The sequence below is a fragment of the Pipistrellus hanaki genome (genome assembly GCF_964339955.1).
Source record: "Pipistrellus hanaki genome assembly, chromosome: 3".
NCBI lineage: Eukaryota > Metazoa > Chordata > Mammalia > Chiroptera > Vespertilionidae > Pipistrellus > Pipistrellus hanaki.
The window spans coordinates 141,237,095-141,252,475 of record NC_140505.1 but is presented as its reverse complement, the minus strand read 5'-3'; the positions used below and the strand labels follow the sequence as shown (position 1 = coordinate 141,252,475).

The window sequence follows — 15,381 nt, the reverse complement described above, 5'->3', positions numbered from 1 at the left end:
CCAGAAGAACTGATCAAAAAAAACATGAAGGATTGGCTCCCAGGTCTCTACTAATGCCATGAGGGCCCAGAACAGCCCAGGGATCTAGGTCCCCCGACTCCCCCCTGCATATCCTGGCCTGTCTCCCGGACACCTGCCACCCGGGGAGAGCAGGCACAGGAGCATCGATCCCAGGGGCTGTTTGGCAAACAGGGGGAGGCAGGGTGTTGGGCAGCCTCTGTCTGGTTTGGCCAGAGCCCAGCTGGAGAGGAAACAAAGAGCTCTAAGCCCTGCCAGATTAGAGCAGGGAACGCGGGGAAGGAAGGACCCTTTAAAAGGCCGAAGGAAGGCACCCCCTCCTTCTCACATACCAGGGCAGAAGACCCCATCCCCAGAGCTCCAGCCCACCAGCGCCCGGAGCTTTTTCAGCACCTCTTCCTCCATGAGGACAAACACGGGGGCGATTTCATACGTGTACCTGCCAGGAGAAGGGACAATGAGAAAGGGGAAGGGCCCAAAGAGAGGAAGGAGTTGGTGACAAAGAACCAAGGAAGCAAGAATGCGAGCAGGCCTGGTGGGGTAGCTCAGCTGATTAGAGCGTCATCCAACGCACCAAAGCTGTAAATTTGATACCCAGTCAGGCACGTACAAGAATCAGCCAATGGCCCTGGCCAATGTTGCTCAGTGGTTAGAGCGTTGGGGGTTTCAATTCCCAGTCAAGAGCATGTACTAGTCAGGGTGGGTACAGGAGGCAGTCAATCAAAATGTCTTTCTCACATCGATGCTTGTCTCTCCCTCTCTCTTTTTCTCTCTCCCTCCCTTCCTTCCACTCTTTCTAAAAAAAATCAGTGGAGCCAAAACTGGTTTGGGTCAGCGGTAGAGCGTCGGTCTGTGGACTGAAAGGTCCCGGGTTCGATTCCCATCAGGGGCATGTACGTTGGTTGCGGGCACATCCCCGGTGGGGGGTGTGCGGGAGGCAACTGGTCTGTTTCTCTCTCATCGACGTTTCTGGCTCTCTCTCTCCCTTCCTCTCTGTAGAAAAATCAATAAAATATATATATTTTTTTAAATCAGTGGAAAAAATATCCTCAGGTGAAGACTGACAATAACAACAAAAAAAGTCAACCAATGGATACATGAATAAATGGAACAAATCAATGTTTCTCTCCCTCACTTTTTCCTTCTCTAAAAACCAATTAATTTTTTTTTTAAAAATGAGAACAAACGAGGGTCAAGAGGCGGGAAAAAGCTTAGAGAAAGGGAGCCTGAAGGACAAAAAGGGGAAGACTCTGCCAGCAGAACACAGAGATGGGGAAAACCGTTTTCTTCCCCTCCCCCTCGGCATGGCTTGTGCAAACCCATGTCCTCTGAGGGGTGGTGGAAGGGGCCTCGGCATGTCTCACTGGCTGGTGTTGAGGCTCTCGGTGACAATACGCCCGGCCAGAGCATGGGGATCCAAGCCTGAGAAGAGCTGGTTGAAGAAGTGAGGGTGACCTGGAAAGGGGACAGGAGCTCAGCGTCGAGCCGGGTACAAACTCCAGACGCTGACACTCTCCCCGCCAGAACCCAGGACCCACAGGTCTTCACGCTGTAGCGGATCACAGCCCGGCACCGCGCCAGGATCTGCTCCTTCGACTCCCCCTGGCTCCGCAGCTCCAAGTCCAGCAGCTGCCTCAGCTCCTCCGGCTCCTTCCACTCACAGACCTGGGGGGAGACCCGGGGGCCCTCAGACACTCCACTGACTGCTGCCCAGACCACTTCTCAGTCTACACGAGACACCACCAACATGCACTTAAAGCAGCACGTCAGGGGTATTTTTAAAGCAGCACGTGATCAGGGAAAATAAGCACAGTAAGACCCAGAATATAATCCCTGAGGCACACGGTGGGAGAAGTCTGCGGAAAAGTCTTGTTGGAGGAGCAAAGTTCTGAGCCAGGTTGGTGGGCAGAAAGAACAGGGAGACCGAAACCAGTTTGGCTCAGTGGATAGAGCATCGGCCTGCGGACTGAAGGGTCCCAGGTTCGATCCTGGTCAAGGGCATGTACCTTGGTTGTGGACACATCCCCGGTGGGGGGTGTGCAAGAGGCAACTGATTGATGATTCTCTCTCATCGATGTTTCTAACTCTCTATCCCTCTCTCTTCCTCTCTGTAAAAAATCAATAAAATATATTTTAAAGAAAGAAAAAGGAAAGAAAGAACAGGGAGAAAGGACCCACCTTCTCAGAGGCACTGGTCCCTTTCCAAACGACTTCATCCACAACAATCCCAAACACGTCCCGAAGCAAGGCTTCTGCGGCCACGGGGTCCCAGTCCGGGGAGAGGAGTGGTGCGGAGTCAGCCATCGGGACAAAATCTGTGAGCAGAGCAGGAGTATTCCCTCCTCAGCCTGCGTACGGAACCAAGATCCCAACCCCTTAGTGAGCCTCAGGCCCCAGTCCTGCAGCTCGGTCCTGGCCGTCACTGTGTAGACAAGAGCAAATGATAGCACCAGGGAGAAAGCCAGGAGAAACAGGTGAGAGGAAAGAAGGCAGTGAGCAGAGATGAGGTGAAATCTCGTGGCCAAGGCCCGCCTAACGCAACAAGAGGCTTACTTTTCTGCCCAGGTCTCCGTGCCGGTGAGCTGGAGGCAGGCTGCACAATTTGCGTTTCAGACTGTTAGTACCAGGGAAGCAGAGGGAAGGAGTACAGGCAGCAGTCACATGACCATGACATCACTCCGTGACCTTGCCCTAAAGAAAATGGACACAGATTTGGGATAAGGACACTAGGTTAAGTCCTCTGAATAATCATTAGCTAACATGAAGGAGGAAATGAGATAAAAGGCAAAAAACACACACCACATTCACATCAGGGTTAAGAGGAGCAGAGAGCCAGCCGAAAGAGTGGCTTTCCACCTGAACCAAAGGTCCCAGGATAGGGCTTCTGGGATATGTTTGGCAGGGAGACAAGAGTGAGGGGAGGGGAGACCACGGTGGGGGCCGGAGCCTGAGAGAGACCAGCGGTGGTACAATGGCTTAGGCAGGCCTCAGAGGCCAATCTCCGCATCCCAACCCCCACAGTCTTTTCAGAACTGTCCCCATTTCTAAAGCCCTCTCCCGGAGCAGGAAGGAAAGGAGGTTACACTGAGGAAGCATTTTGTTAAACAAGTGTAACCCTGTGCCATGCGGGCCCGAGAGTGCTCGATAACAGGGAGGGGCAGTTTGAAGTGAACGCCAGCTGCGTGCATGGCGGGGCGCTGGGCCCTGAGAAAGCCTCCCTGTCCCAGGGGGGAGGCACAGAGGTACGTACACGCAATGGGCATGGCTGGGTGCTGACCCCACGCATTACTCAGGAAGAGAGAAGGCTGAAGGCTGGGGAGGATCGGAGCAGGACTGGAGCTGAATCTTGGAAGTGGGCAGGAGAAATGAGGCTGACGAAAAGGAGGAAGAGAGGCATGCAGGGGTAGGGGAGGAAGGCCATGAGCTTGCTCTAAGGTCGAGGAAAGGGCCCAGCTGGCTGGAGGAAGGGTCTGCAGGAGTGATACAGGAGCACAGCTGCACAAGGTTACGGGGAGCCTGGAGTGCCAGCCAGGCCAAGGAATCTAAATCTTATCCTGCAGAAAACGGGAAGCCACTGAAAGATTCTGTGTCAAGCTGCAGGCTTGGCCACTCCCTAGAATACACTGAATTCAACACTACGGAATTGCCCTAATCATTTTGGCTCAGTGGATAGAGCTTCGGCCTGTGGACTGAAAGGTCCCAGATTCGATTCCGGTCAAGGGTATGTACCGTGGTTGTGGGCACATCCCCAATAGGAGGTGTGCAGGAGGCAGCTGATTGATGTTTCTCTCTCATTGATGTTTCTCTATCCCTTTTTCTCTGTAACAAATCAATAAAAATAAGAAAAACAACACTTATGGAATCTACCTGGGAAGAGAAAGAAAAGTCAAAGATAACCCTGGGTTTCAAACCTGGGTGACTGGAAAAATAACCATCCCCCTGAAAGAAATTGGGGTGCAGAGAGGGGAAGCTGGGTGGAAAATGAAATGCCTATTTCTCGGAAATACTCGTCCACGTGGAGGTGTCCTGGGGCCACAGATACCCATATGGGAGGCGGGCAGGCCCGGAGCTCTGATGAGATGCTAGAATGGAAAGCAAGTTTGAGAGTGAGTTGGCCGTCAGTTAGCTGAAGCCTTGGGACCAGCTCCATCCAGAGAGAGAGCCAGGGAAAGGGGGGCCAACACTAAGGCCTGGGACACCCCTGAATGAAGGGGCAAGAGGATCAAGAAAATGTGGAGAGGGAAGAACCTTCCTCAAAGCGGGCTGCTCTGACGTAAGCCCACTGTCAGCAGCCACACTGGTTGAAAACAAAGGCCCAGGGGACCCTGATGGTCCTGCCCTTAAACTTCTCTTCAGTTGATTGACGTTGGGGCAAATAAAGAAGTTGGATAAAATGATTGAGAATAAGAGTCAACCCTTCCTCAGTGCTCACTCTAGTTCCCATGATGGGGTATTTAGGTTGACAGGCTAAAGGGAGAGAGGCTAATAAAAATGGGTAATTGCTGTGGCTGGTATTGCTCGCTGGTTAGAGCGTTGGCTCATGCACCAAGGGTCGATGGTTCCATTCCTGGTCAAGGGCATGTCACTGGGTTGCAGGTTCAATCCCTGGCTCATGGTCCCCAGTCTGGGCGTGTGCAGGAAGCAACCAATCAATGTGTCTCTCTCACATCAATCTCTCTCTCTCTCTCACTCCCTCCCTCCCTTCCACTATCTCTAAAAATCAATGGAAAAAATATCCTCAGGTGAGGATTAACAACAATAAAAATAGGTACCATTGAAGGAAGTACTCACCACACTCTGTACTCAACATGTATTATTCTAATCTTCACAACTGTTTGGGGTAAGTTTATTACCAACAGCTGAAGATGAGGAAACTGAGCTTTCAGACACTCTGTATTTAACTTGTCCAGATCACGCAGCTAGTATGGGGCCAAGCTGGGTACGAACCCAGGTGTGTTGGGCTCAGAAGCTCCTGCTCCTAACCATCATGCTGGACGGCCTCATGTGTGGCTCCCTTGGGCACTGACTTGGCTGCAGTGTGAAGGCCGTTCGGCCAGGAGTGACGATACCTCAGGACAGTTTCCGTAAATAAGGGTTTAAAGAGAGACTCTCCAAGGCACTGCTGGTGTTCACAGGAGCGTAGGTCCTTGGATATGGCGAGCAGGCAGGGAAGACTTTCCTGCCTCTGCCGGGGTGGAGAACAGGTTGTGAGGGGTTTGCCAGGAGGGAATGACTAGTGAGGAAGAGACACACCTGGCTGGAGGAAGGCCTAAAGAGAGGGCCTGCAGAGAAGACCACGCTCCGTCCACCTGGCACCTTCTTTGTCCATTCCATGTCAAGTCACCTCTCAGAAAGGAAATCTGGAGGTGAAAACGCTGAACACCCCCGTTTCCTCCAGGTGTGAACAGGAAGGGGAGCGTCACTACCCGTCCCCACACAGAATCCTGTCCCGGATTCCTGAGCGGGGGAGGAGCCCTCCTGCCAAGAGTTTTTCTTTTTAAAAGCAAGAAAGTATATCCCATGATACAGAATGATAAAGAAAAACAAACAAACAAAAAACCCACAAATCGGAACAGTGTTTTAGCCCCTGGCTGAGACGTTGATTTTTTTCACAAGTCACAAGTGTTTTTCTGACTTTATGGGATCTCTAGTCCATAAACTACTGTAACCATCACTCCTTCAGATCTTATTTTCCTTCACTTCTACAACCTCGATTGTACAGTCCAGCATTTCGACCCTTCTTGGTCCAAAATCCTCAACTCCCAGCCCCACGGTCCTTCCACCAAACCCACCTGGCAAAACCCCAATCCAACTGGCCAGTCCTTCTCTTTGTATTTTTTAATTAATTTATTTATTTCTTGTCTAAAGTTTTACACGCCTCCTTCTTCCCCCGCCCCCCCCCGCTTGAACCCCCCAGCCATTCCCACCCCACCGCCCCAGTGTCTGTGTCCATTGGTTATGCTAATCTGCATATCTGGGTTGCAGGTTCATCCCTGGCCCCTGTTGGGGCACATGCGGGAGGCAGCCAATCAATGTGTTCGCTCACATCGAGGTTTCCAGCTATCTGGGAAGGCAGGAGGGAGGGGCACAGCTAAAAATATGGAAATTAGATGAACATTTATATAAGGAACATTTAGGCCTTCACTCTTCTCCCCTTGCCCCTTCAGTCAGGCAACTCCCCTCCCCCTAGTTCCAAAGAAGCAGGAGGTTTGTTTCCTAGAGAAACTGCAGCAGGGAGGTCTGGACTTAGGAATGTCAGGCACAGCAGGAGGTGAGGATGACACTACTAAAGGAAGGGTTAGCCTTGGCCGGTGCTCAGTGGTTAGAGCTGAAGGTTGAGGGTTTGATTCCCAGTCCCAGTCAGGGCACATGTAGAGAGGATGCAGCACCTTGAATTTTTTCACCACAGCAAAACTGACTAATATTGAAGTTCAACTAAAGTAAAACTATTAAAACTATTGACAACAAGCTTCAAAACTTCATATGCCAAATTTGCTGAAGGAGTTAACATCATATTTTTACACTTAAAAATGTTGAATTTTGTGCCAAAAAAAAAGAGCATTTGTGGAAGTTTTAATTCCTTACTTTTATTTTAAAGAAAAGTGCTCCTGAAAGTTATCATATACTTCAGGAAGCTTATGGTAAACATGCTCCATCTCAAGATTTTATTGATTTTTTTACAGAGAGAAAGGGAGAGGGGTAGAGAGTTCGAAACATCGATGAGAGAGAAACATGGATCAGCTGTCTCCAGCACACTCTCTCCTAGGGATGTGCCCGCAACCAAAGTACATGCCCTTGTCCGGAATCAAACCTGAGACCTTTCAGTCCACAGGCCGACGCTCTATCCACTGAGCCAAACCGGTTAGGGCTAGACTGATCTTTTTGTTTGTTTGTTTGTTTGTTTAATCTTCAAATTCACATCTTTCTCTCTTACTTAAAAACATCAGAATAACACTAAAACCTGGATAAAACTTCACTTTTTTTTCCTCTGGGCTATTTTGTAATATTCTTTCTTTAAACACTTTTTGGAAGGAAAATGGTAACTTTACAGAGGAGAAACCTGGTGGGCACCACCTTACACAAGTGATCAATGCTAACATCACAAATAATGGGACAGAATGACATGATGGGCCTCCTCACTAAGGCACTGAAAAACACTCAACATCCCTTATGTAACATGGATGGTCATTCTACAAAATAACTAGTCTGTACTCTTCAAAAATGTCAATTTCATGAAAATCAAAAAAAGACTGAGAGACTTTTCTAGACTAAAGGAAACCAGAGACACTATAGCCAAAAGGAAAGTGTCATCTTAGATCAGCTCTCGGATAAGGAAGAACAAACCTGCTATGAACAACATTATTGAACAACTGGTGGAGTCTGACTATGAATGCCTTTGATCAGTGCTCAACTTCCTGAGTTTAGTCATTGCATTGTGGTATTATAAGAGAACATTTGTTTTTAAAAAATATATGTTTTTAGTGATTTTTAGACATAAGGAGGAGAGAGGGAAGTGGAGAGAGAAACATCGATGTCAGAGCAGGAGATCAGCTGCCTCCTGCACACTCCCTACTGGGTATCAAGCTCACAACCCAGGCATGTGCCCTGATCTGGAATCAAACCAGCAACCTTTTGGTGCATGAGACGACACCCAACCAACTGAACCACACAGGCCAGAGCTAAGAGAACATTCTTTTGTTTGTTTGTTAATCCTTACCCAAAGATATTTTTCCACTAATTTTTAGAAAGAGTAGAGAGACAGAGAGAGAGAGAGACTGATTGGTTGCCTCCCACAGGTGCCCTGACCAGGGTCAGGATGAAGCCTGCAACTGAGGTATGTGCCCTTGGAAAGAATAGAACCTGAGACCCTTCTTCTGCAGGCCAATGCTCTATCCACTGAGCCAAACCAGCTAGGGCTAAGAGAACATTCTTATTCTTAGAAAGCATATGCTGAAACATACAGCAATAAAGGGAGCAAAAATACTGTAATTTTCAGTTCAGAAAGACAACACTGTGTGCATGTATCTACAAACATTTTTAAAAAAATAAAAGCTCATAAAGTTCACCCTTTTAAAGAGTACAATTCAGTGGTTTTGAAAAATTTATTCACAACGTTGTGCATTGATTACATTATTTAATTTCAGACCATTTTCATCATCCCCAAAAGAAACCCCATATCGCCCTAACTGATTTGGCTCAGTGGATAGAGCATCGGCATGCGGACTGAAGGGTCCAAGGTTCAATTCCAGTCAAGGGCATGTACCTTGGTTGTGGGCAGCTGGTCGATGTTTCTCTCTATCGATGTTTCTAACTCTCTATCTCCCTCCCTTCCTCTCTGTAAAAAAATCAATAATTTTTTTTTTTTTAAAAGAAACCCCATATCTACCATCAGTCACTCTCTCTACAAAAAGACTGGAAAAGATGGGGAAAGTCTTCAAAATATTAACTGTGGTTATTTTTTGGTATTGGAATTATAATTTTTATTTTCTTACTTATATACTTCTATATTTTTATAATTTTATATGATAATTTCAATTACTTACATAATTAAAGGTTATTTTTAAACAACAAAAAATTAAGAAGGAATTAAGGGGCATTAAGAATTCCAAAATACACAAAGCTCCAGGCTCAAGGAATGACCTTAGTACATCATGTGGTTTCCCAATTCCTCGACCTACTACCATCCAAAAGATCTGAGTGACAAAGGTAGCCACATACTGCTCATTTCTATCGCAGAGCCCAGCTGGCTCTCAGAGAGAGGGCTGGGTTTAGCGAGTTCAGCAAACATGGCTGAGTATTTGCTAGTTGTCAGCTAACAGGCCAGAAGGGAGGCTGGCAGGTAAAATGATGCTAAGCTTGTGAATGATAGGCAGGGCTAATGGACTCTGCTCAACTGGCCCAGAGCAGCCTTCAAACAGGAAAAAACACTTAGGCTCTCCTTAAAGCTATAGAGAGCCGGTGCAGGAAAACACTCATCGGTATTCATTACCATATCATTTGAATAAATAATGGAGGAGTGTATACCAAGGAAGTCTGGGAAGGTCACACAGGAGGGGGCCTGCCTGTGGGCAAATGGATTAGGGAAGGGGCCTCTTAAAGCACGTTCAGCCAGGCTGGTTAGAAAATGAAAACACTGACCCACATTCATAGAGAGGTGTCCATTCTCTTTAAGTATTCATTGTGAGGGACAGGCCTAATTCTTATCTTTCTTTAAGAAAAGCACCAAAGCCCTAGATTAGGGGTGTCGAACTCAATCAGAGAAGGGGCCAAAATCTAAAATCCAGCCTAAATCGCGGGCCGAATGGTTTACTGAACAGTCATAAACTGACAATGTCATAAACTGACAGCGGAGTGCAGTGATGACAGCGCGGTGCAGGCCACATTGCAAGGCCTGGCGGGCTGGATTTGGCCCGCGGGCCTTGTGTTTGACACATGTGCCCTAGATGGTTTGGCTCCGTGGATAGACCGTCAGCCTGCAGACTGAAGGTTTCGGATTCAATTCCAGACAAGGGCACATGCTTGGATTGTGCGTTTGCTCCCCAGTTGGGGGCGTGCAGGAGGCAGCTGATCAATGATTCTCTCTCAGCATTGATGTTTCTATCTCTCTCTCCCTCTTCCCTCCTCTCTGAAATCAACTAAAAAAATATTTTTTTAAAAAAGAAAAGCACCAAATACAGCTAGGCCAGAGGTCACACGTTCAATATCCAGTCAGGGCACATGTCCAGGCTTCAGGCTGGATTCCCAGTGGGGTACAGGCAGGAGGCAGCCAATCAATGATTCTCTCTCATCATTGATGTTTCTCTTTCTCTTTCTCTCTCTCTCCCCCTCTCCTTCTCCTCTCTGAAATAAACTTAAAAAGCACCAAATACAAAATAGGCACTCAAAAAAAAGAAAAAAGGTTAGTTTTCATCTTCCCCACTCTCCCCTCCCTTCCCCCCCAAGGCCTTGCACAAAGGCATTCAATAAACATTTGGTGAGTCAATAATTTTCAAGTACAGAAAAATAATACTTCATTCCACTAACATTTGATTTGCATAAATCAAAAAATCTATATTAATGAGAACTTAGAAGACTTGCAAAGTATTTCTTTTCTTCTCAAAACCTATTCATCTATAATCTCATTATTTCCTCACAGTAGTGCTAGAAATTAGTCTGAAAAGGTATGTCTGTACTTATTTATTTATTTATCTATCCTCATTTTCAAGATGAGGTTTCTTGGGCCAGACAGAATTAACTTGTCTAAGATTACAAGGTAATATGGGAGCAAGCCTAGATTGCTCATTTCTGACTTCTAGGCTTGTACCTATGCCACTACATTATTGGTCCCTTTTAAGTATGCCATTTCTAACTACCTCTCACCATACACAAATATAAACTGAAACCGACACAAAGATATAAACTAAAAATATACAAGTATAAGAATACCAGAAGGAAACACAAGGAAATATTTTTATCATCTTGAGATAGTATGTCATAAAAACCCAAAGCCACAGGCAGATCTGACTAGGTAAAAACTTTTTATAAGTCTGTGTAAAGAAAGACACCATTAAATTGGCTACAGATCACTGATGACTTTATTTTCCCCCCACAAAATGGTTTTTCCTCTCCTTGCAATAATTGCTTTCCATGTAAATTTTAAAATAAGTTTAGCCCTGGACAGTTTTCTCAGTGGTTAGAGTGTCAGCCTGCGGACCGAAGGGTCTTAGGTTCAATTCCTAGTCAAGAGCACATACCTTGGTTGCAGGTTTGATCCCGTTTGGAAGGCAACCAGTTGATGTCTCTGTCTCTCTCTCTTTCTCTCTCTCTCTCTCTAAAGATCAATGGAAAAAATATCCTCAGATGAGGATTAAGAAAAACACAAAACAAAATAAGTTTATGTTCCATGAAAAGTACTGTTTTAATTGGAATTTAACTTAACATTTAACAAAAACCTAGGTATCTATGATATTAAGTCTTCCTACTAATGGACATGGTAAAACTTTCCATTTAATCAAACCCTTAGTCCTTTTTGTCTTTCTCTAAAATAGTGTGATTTTTTAAAATACTTTATGACTTGAAGTTTCCTGTTAAATTTATTTCTAGAAATGTCAAAACTTTTATTATAAATGAGATTATGATATTTTTATGGTTGGTTACTGTTGCTATATAATTTGTTAATCTTACATCTGGCCATGCTATTAAACTCACTAGTTTTACTATTTTGTCACTTAACTCTCTTTGTAGGTGAATATATGAAAATAATAAGATTTTGAGTGTCCAGGAGCTCTGGTAGTATAATTGTTTTGCTAGTAAACATTCTTGTTTTGTGTCTATATAGGAATGTTTCAAATATTTTCCATAAAGCATAACTTTTGCTCTGAAAACAAAAGTTGAAAGATAAATGAAAATCCAACAGAAAATATTTTAAATGCATCTGATAAATAAAAAGTTAATATAACGTAGAGAAGATTTTTACCAGTCCATAGGAAATAGAGAAATGATTTCCTTTTCTTAAGGGGTAAAGGACGAACAGGCAGTGAAACAATGAAAATGGTAAAAAGAAAAAGAAAGAATCGGTGGCGAGTGACGTGTCCTTGAGGAAGTGACGGCAGCCACGGGGCCAGTGGGAGCGGTGGGGACGATGCGGGGACGGAGGCTGCGGTAACCGTTGTGTGTGAAGATGGAGTTTCCTGGAGGAAACAGCAATTACCTGACGATCACAGGGCCCTCACGCCCCTTCCTGTCAGGGGCCAAGACACTCCATACACCAAGCCTTGGTGATGAGGAGTTTGAAATCCCACCTATCTCCTTGGATTCTGATCTGACGACACTGGCTGTCTCAGATGTGGTTGGCCACTTTGATGATCTGGCAGACCCATCCTCCTCTCAGGATGGCAGCTTTTCAGCCCCACATGGGGTCCAGACATTGGACATGCCTGTGGGCATGACTCATGGCTTGATGGAGCAGGGCGGGGGGCTCCTGAGTGGGGGCTTGACCATGGACTTGGACCATTCTCTAGGAACTCAGTATAGCGCCAACACACCTGTTACAATTGATGTACCAATGACAGACATGACGTCTGGCTTGATGGGGCACAACCAGTTGACCACCATTGATCAGTCAGAACTGAGTTCTCAATTTGGTTTAAGCTTAGGGGGTGGTACCATTCTGCCACCTGCCCAGTCACCTGAGGATCGTCTTTCAACCACCCCTTCACCTACTAATTCACTGCATGAGGATGGTGTTGAGGATTTCCAGAGGCAACTTCCCAGCCAGGAGACAGTTGTTGTGGAAGCAGGGAAAAAGCAGAAGACCCCAAAGAAGAGAAAAAAGAAAGATCCAAATGAACCTCAGAAACCAGTTTCAGCATATGTCTTATTCTTTTGTGATACACAGGCTGCCATCAAGGGACAGAATCCCAATGCCACTTTTGGAGAAGTTTCAAAAATTGTGGCCTCCATGTGGGACAGTCTTGGAGAGGAGCAAAAACAGGTATATAAGAGGAAAACTGAGGCTGCCAAGAAAGAGTATCTAAAAGCTCTGGCTGCTTATAAAGACAATCAAGAGTGTCAGGCCACTGTGGAAACTGTGGTGCTGGATCCAGTGCCACCATCACAGACTCCTTCTCCACCTCCTGTTGCTACTGTTGACCCAGCATCTCCAGCACCAGCCTCAACAGAGCCCCCTACCCTGTCTCCTTCCACTGTTGTTAACTCCACTCTTTCATCTTATGTGGCCAATCAAGCAACTTCTGGGGCTGGGGGTCAGCCTAATATCACCAAGTTGATTATTACTAAACAGGCGTTGCCCTCATCTATTACCATGTCCCAAGGAGGGATGGTTACTGTTATTCCAGCCACAGTGGTGACCTCCAGGGGGATCCAACTAGGCCAAAGCAGCACAGCTACTATACAGCCCAGTCAACAAGCCCAGATTGTTACTCGGTCAGTGTTGCAGGCAGCAGCAGCAGCTGCTGCTTCTATGCAACTGCCTCCACCCAGATACAACCTCCTCCATTGCAACAGATGCCTCAGCCCCCCACTCAGCGGCAAGTGACCACTCTGCAGCAGCCTCCCCCTCTCCAGGCCATGCAACAGCCTCCACCTCAGAGAGCTCGAATCAATTTACAGCAACAGCCACCTCCTCCGCAGATCAAGATTGTGCCTGGACCCACTCTGAAAATGCAGACCACCTTAGTCCCACCAACTGTGGAAAGTAGTCCTGAGCGGCCTATGAACACAAGCCCTGAGGCCCATACAGTGGAGGAGACCTCTACTGATACGATCTGTGAGATGATCACAGATGTAGTTCCTGAGGTTGAGTCTCCTTCTCAAATGGATGTTGAATTGGTGAGTGGGTCTCCAGTGACAATCTCGCCCCAGCCTCGCTGTGTGAGGTCTGGTTGTGAGAACCCTCCCGTTGCGAGTAAGGACTGGGACAATGAATACTGCAGCAGTGAGTGTGTGGTGAGGCACTGCAGGGGACGTCTTCTTGGCCTGGTTAGCCTCTAGAAATTCGAACACAGTGGTGTTTGTAAAATAGTCTTTCCTGTTCTCCAAGCCAGTGAAGATTTATCTGCCAGGAACATGTCCAAGACCCTGCTTTTAAAACTCAAGCTGGGCTGAAACCGGTTTGGCTCAGTGGTAGAGCGTCGGTCTGCAGACTGAAATGTCCCAGGTTCGATTCCGGTCAGGGGCATGTACCTTGGTTGCGGGCACATCCCCAGTAGGGGTGTGCAAGAGGCAGCTGGTCAATGTTTCTCTCTCATCGACCTTTCTAGCTCTCTTATCTCTCTCCCTTCCTCTCTGTAAAAAATCAATAAAATATATTAAAAAAAAAAAAAAAAGACATCGGTTATAGAAAAAAAACAAAAAAACAAAACTCAAGCTGGGCTTCTAATAGTACCTGAACTGAGCCCATGATGGTCCCTTCATGCTTCTCCTCTTTCCACAGCCAGGCTAGGGAGCAGGGTCATTGAGTTTGCTGTAATCTGGGGTTGCTTTTTACTTTCAAGTACAAGCAGAGATGCCAGTGACAATAGCAGAGGAAAGGATAACGGACAAGCAGAACATAGGGGTGATGGGAAGGGGGGGTGTGTGTGTGAGGAAACTTGTTAGTATAATTGTCATAGAATTTACCTAAAAGATTATTAAAATTATGAGAGTACATATCAAAAGAAAAAGAAAAAAAAGAAAGAAAAAACAAGAGATGCTCTTATGCTAAGCAAAATAAGTCAGTCAGAGAAAGATAAATATCATATGATTTCATTCATTTATGGAATATAATAAACAAGTAAACTGATGAACAAAAATAGAACCAGAGACATCAAAGCATAAAACAGACAGTCCAACCTATGAAGGAAGGCAGGCGGTAAGAGGTTAAGAGATCAACCAAAGGACTTGCATGCATGCATATGAGCATAACCAATGGACATAGACAATAGGGCGGTGAGGGTATGTGCTGGGGGATGGGAGTGGCCACGGAAGGTCAATGGGGGGAAAGGGAGACTCATGTAATACTTTAAACAATAAGTAATTTAAATTAAAAATAAAGTAAAATGGGGGTGGGGGGAAGAGGTGGGTACCCTGGCCGATGTTGCTCAGTGGTTGAACATCCATCTATGAACCAGGTCACAGTTCAATTCCCGGTCAGGACACATGTCAGGTTGTGGACTCAGTCCCCAGTGGGGTCATGCAGAAGGCAGCTGATCAATGATTTTCTCTTATCACTAATATTTCTGTCTCTCTCTCTTCTCCCTCTCTGAAATCAATAAAAATATTTTTTTAAAAAAACAAGAGATGCTCAATTTCACTATTAATGACAAATTAAAACAATGAAATTACTATTTTTCACCTATCGAAATAGCAACTGTATAAAAAATTCATAGCATCCAGTATTGCCAAGGTTGTAGGAAATGGAGGTATTCACACATGGCTCTGAATGAATGCACAAATTCTTACAAATTTTTGAAATGCAATTTCACAGAATTTGTTAAAATTTAAAATGCACATATCCTTTATACAAATATATCTAATGCAACTAAAGTACAAACATAAGTTGGAATATTATGCAACAATTCTAAACTGAGCCTGACTGGTATGGTTCAGTAGTTGGCGCACTGACTATGAACCACAAGGTCACGGCTCATTCCCAGTTGGGTTTTGGGCTCAATTCCCAATGGGGTGTGCAGCAGGCAGCCAACTGATGATTCTCTCTCATCATTGATATTTCTCTCTTGCTCTCTCTCCCTTCCTCTCTGAAATCAACAACAACAACAACAACAAAAACAACAATATATATCTACACTAATAAAAGAGAAAAATGCTAATTGACCATACCTTCACTAAGCCCACAGCCAATCAAAGCAAGTATGCAAATTAACC

General features: G+C 45.7%; 2 protein-coding genes across 7 annotated transcripts in view; one reads left to right on the top strand and one right to left on the bottom strand.

The window, feature by feature from the left end:
• The window catches only part of CSAD (cysteine sulfinic acid decarboxylase), a 28,213-nt gene that overhangs the window by 10,699 nt on the left and 2,133 nt on the right, over nucleotides 1-15,381 (bottom strand). For 2 of the 6 annotated variants that reach the window (XM_084877316.1, XM_084877315.1), the window contains exons 2-6: nucleotides 2,572-2,709; nucleotides 2,197-2,366; nucleotides 1,557-1,683; nucleotides 1,383-1,473; nucleotides 351-457 (exon numbers count right to left, since the gene is read on the bottom strand). In XM_084877316.1, the coding sequence (XP_084733442.1) occupies nucleotides 351-457; nucleotides 1,383-1,473; nucleotides 1,557-1,683; nucleotides 2,197-2,322 (451 nt within the window). In that variant the 5' untranslated portion in view covers nucleotides 2,323-2,366; nucleotides 2,572-2,709. The remainder of the gene's footprint in view (nucleotides 1-350; nucleotides 458-1,382; nucleotides 1,474-1,556; nucleotides 1,684-2,196; nucleotides 2,367-2,571; nucleotides 2,710-15,381) is intronic. The other 4 variants (XM_084877314.1, XM_084877313.1, XM_084877312.1 and 1 more) reach the window with 2 other exon arrangements.
• On the top strand, nucleotides 11,442-13,605 carry LOC311618810 (TOX high mobility group box family member 4-like). The gene is given in 3 exon segments (XM_084876434.1): nucleotides 11,442-12,998; nucleotides 13,001-13,479; nucleotides 13,481-13,605. Coding segments are annotated over 3 exon segments (1,860 nt in total). The 5' UTR covers nucleotides 11,442-11,677; the 3' UTR covers nucleotides 13,541-13,605.